Raw genomic sequence first — 8,531 nt, forward strand, 5'->3', positions numbered from 1 at the left:
TATAATTTAGTTTATATTATATTCACTTAATTACTGAGACAATGATATAGCGAGAAATACACGCATCATATCATTACTAAGTAAGATAGCATGTAGCATTTTCCTGCGTGTAAACAAAAGTGTTTTAGCCTGTGAAAATTTGTTAGTAGCCCATAAGTAATTTCCCAGGTCTGACAACTTAGTTTTTTTTTTTTTCTTTTTCAACGGTATATTTTTAATTCTAATAACTATCCTTTACTAGACGAGTGTATAAAACCAGCGAACACTTGTAGTTGGACATGGGTTTGCGTATGGCATCGGACTGGCCACGTGGAGTTTTCTGGGTTTTCTTCACGTTAGTAACACCTAAATGGGGTCCAGCTTCCTATAGGTCATCCTGGAATGCATTCCCTTCGGCAGATCGTTCACGTGCCGCATTGCCGAAATGAAATAGACCAAACTAATTTTAGCAAGCGATTACTTATTGTTATCATTGTCACAATGCCAGTAGCAACTTTTTGTCAGAATATTCTGAATTGTTTTAGTGGCATCTTGCCTCTGTATATCGTACTTTTCTTGTTAGCAATAGAATCCTGTAGGTCATCTATCTAACTCCGTTCGGGGGAAAACTTTGTATCGAAGTAACGTGACTTCCGTTCCAACCTAAAGTTCGTATATAGTTAATCTAGGCCTTTTCTTCCTAAGCTTCTCACATCCGGTCTGGACCTTTATCTTTCCATCCTCTTTCCCAGATTCAGAAAGGAGAGACAGACAGACACATAGAGGACGACAGTCGGAATTTATAGGTGTACAATTTTTTCAAAATGCAGCCAATAATTTTTCTATAAACGTGATATTTATAAGAACATACATCTCACGTATTTATACAAACTGTTGCCGAAATTTAAATACTTTATTATCACATTAGATCAATTATTCTAGCATGTTTACAAGATTTTTTTTATCTAAACAACGTTAAGGTTAGCAACTTTCATTACATGCGGGACAGTTCGCAATTTATCCAACACGGATCAGTTTTCAAATATTAATAGTAGATCAGTATTAAGTAGTAGTCGTTGACCGTCCTTTCTTCCAGAAGAAGACAACTACTACTTTTGGTCGAATTACTTTGATCCCCTTTTGCAACAGCTCGGTCTATCTATCGGATGAGCAGTTCGGTGGCATTCAAATAGAAAAATTACACAATGCGAAGTTACCAATCTGCACAAAATATGTTTCAAATGGTTTTCGAGAGTGCCGAGTTTAAATATTTGGTCCGCTTTTCGCGAAATTTGAGTCGTTCGTAGATTAGAGTTTCGTGTTAGGCTGTGAATGGTACAGTTCCTTAAGTTTTAACAATAGGAAAAAATACGATAGCTGAAAAAATTAAAGATATACAGTATTTACAATTGGTGTACTTGACCATCTGCTAGTAGTTAAGAATTTCCGTAAAAACCGAAGAAATATAAGTCGAAATTCAGCTTCACTGCATACTTCCTACTGATTGATTAGTGAAAGAAATTGGTATTTGATCTTAGGTTCAAATACGAATTTTTTTCAAATCTCTGTGCTTGAAGTCGTTAGGTTTTTGTATGACAATAAGGAAAAATGAAAAGGTGTTAAGCAGTTTTTTATTTATTATTTTATTATAAATAAATCCGACGAATTAAACATACAGGGCGAACCAAGATTAGATGGTGAACCAAATTAGACGATGAATGCGTGTAATTACTGTATAAACTGGAAAATTATGCACATATATTATTAAGTTAATTGAAAAGCCATTCTTAGTGTCCTTACGCGCAATGGCTGAAAAATAGATTAATAAATGGAATGTTTCTGACTTTCAGGACTTCCAGCATGTTTAATGTAGCTATGATAATCTTTATTTAAGATGAGTAGACGACTTTTGTTACTCACCAATCAGACGAGTGTGCTCAGCATTATACAATTCACTCACTAACCCACACCCCTCCAACGGTGAGATGGTGATTTTGAAAAAATTATATTTTTGTTTTTTCAAATCTGTTTTTCAAAAAACACTATATTTTCTTCGTTTCTATTTTGTTTGCTATGATAAGAGAACAAGTTCAATCTATTCTTAAATAACATTCACACTCACCTCTTCCACCATCTAACTATAATTTATTCTATAGTGTTTTGAAAATTTCTTATGATTAAATTTTAAAATGTTTGTGAATATTCAAATAAAATGCTTTTTGTTAAAATATACTTTTAAATAATTCACGTAAACAATTTTAATAAAATTATACTTAAAAATGAAGCACTTTAATTGAGGTGCTAATACTTGATTTAGTAAACTAAAATTAAAAGTAGGCAGAGAAAAGATTAATTACACGTACTTAGTGTGTGTGTGTGTGTGTGTGTTTATTAATTACTCGTTTAGATAAATATAAGATTGTTTCGGGTAATATATCTTAATGTGAACCAAGCTTAAAGATTTTCTGTATTTTACATGCAATTACTTTTAGGTGCTTGCTGTCAAAAAGTAACGATAAGTTAAACTTCCTCTTTACATCTCAAGTATGAAGAACTTCATAAGGTGTGTTTTTATATTTTTGTACTGTAACAATTGTGAAAAAAATTTAATTTCTACAGTAGAGCCTCGATTATCCGACTCAATTGGGGACTGGAATTGGTCGGATAATTGAAAAGTCGGATAACCGAAAAGTATGAAAAAATCCATTATTAGTTTAGTATATTATTATATCCCATGTAATTAGTATATTAGTATATCGCTATTAACCTACTTACAAAAATATTTTAAAATAATAATCGTGGCTATTGTATCGTTAAAAATTAGAAAATTAAGCCTCGTTTAAATACTGGCTCCCTTTCATGGTCGAATGAGTGTTGCCAGCTAAAACACGTAAAAATAATATTAAAGTAGCCAAGACATAGCCAAATATTGTAGCGCCACATCACTAGCGGACATTTGAGATTTGCCGACTAGGACGGTCGGTTAAACGAGGTGTCGGATAATCGAGGCTCTACTGTATTTATAACGCTAACGTAAATTGAAGGTCTTACAAGTTAGTGGAAGGAGATAACTAGAAAAATGATATTGCAAAATTTGAGTTCAAAGATTTTATAAACATTACGCCTGTGTTGCAAACCCTCTCTTTTTTTATCACCAAACTGCAGAATAGATGATAGTAACTCTTAAAACGTTTACCATTGTATAGACAGACATTTATCTCTATCTTCTACATCATTAACTCAAATTTCACCAGAATGTCAGTTACCTTCTTCTTCTTTCAATTGTTAAGAAAGTTATAATGTGATTACAATGTATGTTTTACTATTGAATTTCTAACGTATTAATTCTGATTCCTAACATTTTTTTCAATGCTTACAAATCATAGATTTGGAATATTGCTTCTTCTAAATACTGACTATTTATTGTGTGTTTCTGAAAGAAATGAGTATAAGTCAGGTACGTTTAAAAATATTAATTAACGTAGTAATGAGTAAAATATAATTATTGATTGAAATCAATTTTCTATAATTTTAGTAAATGTACGAAGGATGATTGGAGGATCTGTCGCAGAAAGGGGATCTTTTCTTTTTATGGTGAGTCTATAATTATATAAAGTTCTGTTCAGCCTGCTATACTTATAAAGAAAACTACTTTAATTTAGGTAGCAATATTCTGTAAGGATATCTTTCAAGGTGCTTTTTCTTTAATCACCACACACACATTAATAGGAGCAGCGCACGTTGTAGAAAGGTTTGTTTATTTTAATTATTATTAGAATTTTTCGCAGGAATGCTATGTGTACATAACAGCCGGGTTATGTACACATAGCATGGGTATGTGTACAAATGAAAGAATTATCGGAATGAAACGTGACTTGTTAGCACGGGGGGTTGACTTGCGGCTAATTACAGAACGATTCCGTATCCATAGTTCTGTTTTTTACCACGAGATGTCGTTTCTTGGTGACTTCAAGAAGCTAGTACACAAGCGTAATTGTAATTTTCGGTCGGTTGTGACATCACTGAATCACGTGACGGATCGCAGTCTGTGTAAATACAAAGTGAAACAGAAGGCACAGAGTTAAGTGGGCGAGTGGTCTCCGTTGCCGCTCATCGAAGTGGTGACCAGACCCTAAAAACTGGGAGGTTCGTCGTGGGTTCGCGCCACGGTCGGATAGGCTGGCTGCTTGGAGTTTTCCGGGTTTTCTCCTTGCCTATAACGACTGAATAGGAGGCCAGTTCCCCATAAAAGTCCTCCCGGAAGGCATTCATTTCCCGCGCGTACGTATGGCTGTTCGATACAGCCGGCTAATCGGTCGCATAGCGATCATATACACACACAAGTCTACTCGGAGAAAGAGCCTACATTGAGCTAAAATCTCCATATAAACACCATCGAAGAAGAAGCACAGAGTTAATTTATTACAAACAAAATTTGCTACTGTTCGTTTCTTTAATGGCATACTTGTCTTTTGTCTAATATTCAATGCTTATACTGTAGTTTTAAAAGATAACCATTGTTCATTTTTTAACAAAATATTTAAAATGATACAGTATATTATAAAAGTTATTCTACAGAATATGTAAACTTTTCTAAGTAATTTTTTTTTTTTTTTTTTTCAAGATTTTCCTGCTGAATTTTTAATCCCTTTTCGAAAATTTTGTTTTCTTTTGTATTATTTAATAAAATTATTCATTGCTTTTTAGAAGCAATTTAAACGTTTTATATTAGAAAATTTGCAATGTTTTATTTTATAATTAATGTTTATCTTTGAAATGTTCAGCAAAACCAAACTCAATTTTCCCCATAGACATCCTTATTTGATTTTCACGAGATTTTTAAAAAACCTAACCCTGGCGAATACCAAGTGTATCTTGTGTAATTCAAGGCTTGTCTATGTTTGTTAACCAGTAAAATTCTTTTAATTTTATATATATAGACTATATATGATATAGAAAAGTAAAGAAATATGTATATGTCTCACCATAGAATATAGTCTTTTCCTCCACTAGGACTTGCTTATGTACTAATCTTACATGCTTGTTAGTAAGATTTCCTTTTGAGAAGTGCTTATCGCAATAACAAGTATTTTTTGATATATTATCCAATGCAATATTCTCCATAACAATTTCTTAACAACTTAGCAGGAATACCAATTATCGATGATAAAGTATGGTTTTAAAGCTAAAATATCAACAAAAGAAAATTCCAATCACACCGTACAGTACGAGGTATACGCTACCTAAACGTCACGACACTGGCGGCATTTCGTGGTAAATACTAGAACTACAGCTACTGAATCGTTCTGTAATTAGCCGCCAGTGTATTCAGTCGTTTTTCAGTGATAAAATTAATTCGAAGTTTTACCGACAGGTAAAATTTACATACAAATTTCACAAAGAGTCCGCGTATAATCGACAATGGAAATGGAAATTCTCAATTTTTTCGGTCAGATCCTTTCACAGTCATGGAGTTGAAAATGCTACTCGCTGTGAGGAAACATCCATTCACCCTGACAAGCTGCAGTGGTTTTAATCTTTGACTAATTTCGAATCCGTGTCTTCTTTTAATTTTTTTTACTTCACAACTGGGTGTATAGGTAGACAGACAATGGGCATTTTTAACATCACTCTTTCTTTATGAATAATCGGTGCCCAATGTCTACCTATGTACCCAGTTGTGCAGAAAGAAAGTTCTAAATTTAATTTCAGTGTAATTTAACTTCTTCCGCCCATAAATTAATTAATAAACGAAATCAACTGACATATATGACCCAAGTTGAGAAATAGAAATATATCGTGCATTTTGTTTTTAGATAAAAAGTCTTCGAGTATGCACAAATTAGAAATTCATTATTTTGGATAATGATATTTCTACTTTCGAAATAGCACATAGCATTTATTCTGTTGTTTTTTTTCAGACGATTATTTATTTAAAATTTTATTTTTTGATTCAGCTATGTAATTAATGATTATTATGGAAGAATTGATGACGTGAACAAATATAAAGGGAAGAAAATCATGTTTGGAAAAAGATGTATACACCCAGATCACGTTCCGGGTGACAATCTCCATGATATTGCGCTTCTGATTCTTCAAGATCCTATCGAAGATATATTTACAATTGCTTTACCTGGAAGAAACGTAATGTTTACTAAAGGTTTGGCCGTGTTTGCCGGTTGGGGAAAAACTAGTTTGGGTAAGTCTTTCAATACTCTGTATTGTTTAAAATATATTACGGCAATAAAAATACAATACATATCCTTTGCTTCAATTTAGATACAGGAGAATACGATAATAATTTTCTTCGAGTAGCGGAAGTGAACTTAATAGATCCAAAAAGCGTTGATCGTTCGTTTCACATAAGTGTAACTGGTGAACAAATTATAACAGAAACATTTGGAGTAAAAGCAACGAAAGTAAAACAGTTACCATTTTTTACATTTACTTTATAACTAATGTTATCCTGTTAATTTTAAGAGTTTATTTTTTGTTTACAGGGTGATTCTGGCTCACCACTGATAATCATAGATGATTCAAGAAGACGAATTCTCATTGGCATTTTGACTAATCCAAACAATGATATTAATAAACCAGATATTTACATATCAACCAGTGCTCATTATAATTTTATAAACGCTAGTAGCGTTGGAAGACCCACATTCGTTGACGTATAAAATTAGTATATTGCAGAGAATTTTTTAATTAAGAAGTTATAAGGATCAAATCGAAATTGTAATTTCAACGATCTTGTATTTCGGCAATATCCGTTGCGGCGGCCGAATAATTGTAAACTAGCGCTGCATCTGAAAATCCAGCTATAAAAACATGTGTAGGCCGTCCGCCATATTTTTCCCCCTCTCTCGGCTACCCTACGCACGACGAGTGGATGTTCTGTACCGACCGCATGCTTGTAACCGATTGAGCTTTACTCAATAAGTGTAAAACAAAATCTTATACATAATTGTAAATAAATTTTCATGGTGAGATATAAAGCTTAGGTTGTTTTATATAATCAACAAACACTCAAGTGGTGCATCGATCACTACATCCGTGAATAATAATCAATTTATATATTCCAGTTTTTATTAATTTAAAAGATGTTTGGAATGGATAATTTTGTTTTTATATTTACTGTTTAAAATATAATTGTGCTTTTGCCAGTTTTTTGCAGCTGTCCAATAATCTAAAACACAGAATCACTAAACACTAGTAGTTGATGATGGTTTTTACAATGAATGACCAGTTTTTATCCAACTATTTGTGATTTCTCATGGTGAGTCAATAGTGTTTGATAAGTCTCACGTAGAGTCAAAATTTAGCGCTAACGTATTCAATTCTATTAATCAAAAGACATAAAAATAGGCTTACTAGACGTCCCGCTTTTATCGGGATTGTCCTGGTTTGATGATGTGGTTTCTGCGTCTCGGTCAGTTTATCATTTTATTTGGTTATTTGATAAAATTTTAAAAGTGTCGAACATCAAAAAGTAAAAATAGTGCATCCTCGGGTAAAAATGGCAATTTAGCAACCGAAACACCCCCTGTTACATTTACTGTTGCCAATCTGTATTATTTTGTATGTAGATCTAAGTACAGTACTTTTAATGTTGTTTAGATGTTTTTCCTAGAATTTATATCATGTGGCCTAATGAATTTAAATGTTTTATTTTTCTTTCCTGATATTTTTTCACAGAATTTATACTAACATGTAGCTTATGATATCCAAATATATGTTTTAGATATTTTGTTTCAGAGTTGCCAACACTGAAAGCACACTAGCCATGTCATTATTGCTCATGCCATATCTTAGTCGAGTTTAAATTGCTAGTTGGCATTTGCTATTATTTTGTACTGTACATTAAATTAGTTTAATCTTCAAAATGCGGAAAAGAAACTGTGTGTTTACTGGTGAATTAAAGAAAGGATTATCCGTTTTCGAAAGAAGCTTGTGATCGTATTGACAACGTGAAATGTAAACTGTACTTTTCAAAATTTTCAGTAATTTATGGTGGGTGTTTCGACATTAAAAATCACTCGAAATCTGTGAAACATAAAGCAAGCCTAGTAGCAGCGAAAGAAACTTCCTGAAATATATTGTTATGTTTTTAATTAAGGTACCAATTAAAGTGACAAAGAATTCTTCAAGAAAGTGATAAATACTGTATTAAAACAGGATTTGTGGTGGCTCTACGTTTGTCTGGAAGTAATCATTCTACATGTATTAAGATGGCAAAGTTATTTTTAGCTAGATGTACAGTACTGTACCATACATTGTATGGCTGGTTACCCATTCTCTTCTTAAATTTTCATCACGTGGAAACAAATATAACTGGAACGGTTAACGGCTAGAAGTATCTTGATGGCTGCCAAGATATAAATTTCTATTAATCCTAATAGACAATGTTGTGCGTTTTTTGTTATGGGCTACTATTTTTATAAAATGGCAAAAGTTTTAGTTTTTAGGGAAAGGATGAGTTAAAAAAAAAGAAGAAAAAGGCATATGCTAATATCGAGTATACTCGTGATTATGTCCGAAACTATTGGAAATAC

At 32.7% G+C, this 8,531-nt stretch overlaps 1 protein-coding gene across 1 annotated transcript in view; it reads left to right on the forward strand.

The window, feature by feature from the left end:
• Positions 1-6,942, forward strand: part of LOC111642433 (mast cell protease 1-like) — a 25,277-nt gene extending 18,335 nt beyond the window's left edge. Inside the window, exons 2-8 of the mRNA XM_023388785.1 lie at positions 2,472-2,542; positions 3,366-3,436; positions 3,515-3,573; positions 3,642-3,730; positions 5,937-6,178; positions 6,259-6,398; positions 6,480-6,942. Coding sequence (XP_023244553.1) covers positions 2,526-2,542; positions 3,366-3,436; positions 3,515-3,573; positions 3,642-3,730; positions 5,937-6,178; positions 6,259-6,398; positions 6,480-6,656 — 795 coding nt within the window. The 5' untranslated portion in view covers positions 2,472-2,525 and the 3' untranslated portion in view covers positions 6,657-6,942. The remainder of the gene's footprint in view (positions 1-2,471; positions 2,543-3,365; positions 3,437-3,514; positions 3,574-3,641; positions 3,731-5,936; positions 6,179-6,258; positions 6,399-6,479) is intronic.
• Positions 6,943-8,531: the final 1,589 nt, after the last annotated feature.

This window comes from Centruroides sculpturatus, unplaced genomic scaffold (genome assembly GCF_000671375.1).
Source record: "Centruroides sculpturatus isolate CEXI.00-Female unplaced genomic scaffold, Cexi_2.0 scaffold1537, whole genome shotgun sequence".
Lineage (NCBI taxonomy): Eukaryota > Metazoa > Arthropoda > Arachnida > Scorpiones > Buthidae > Centruroides > Centruroides sculpturatus.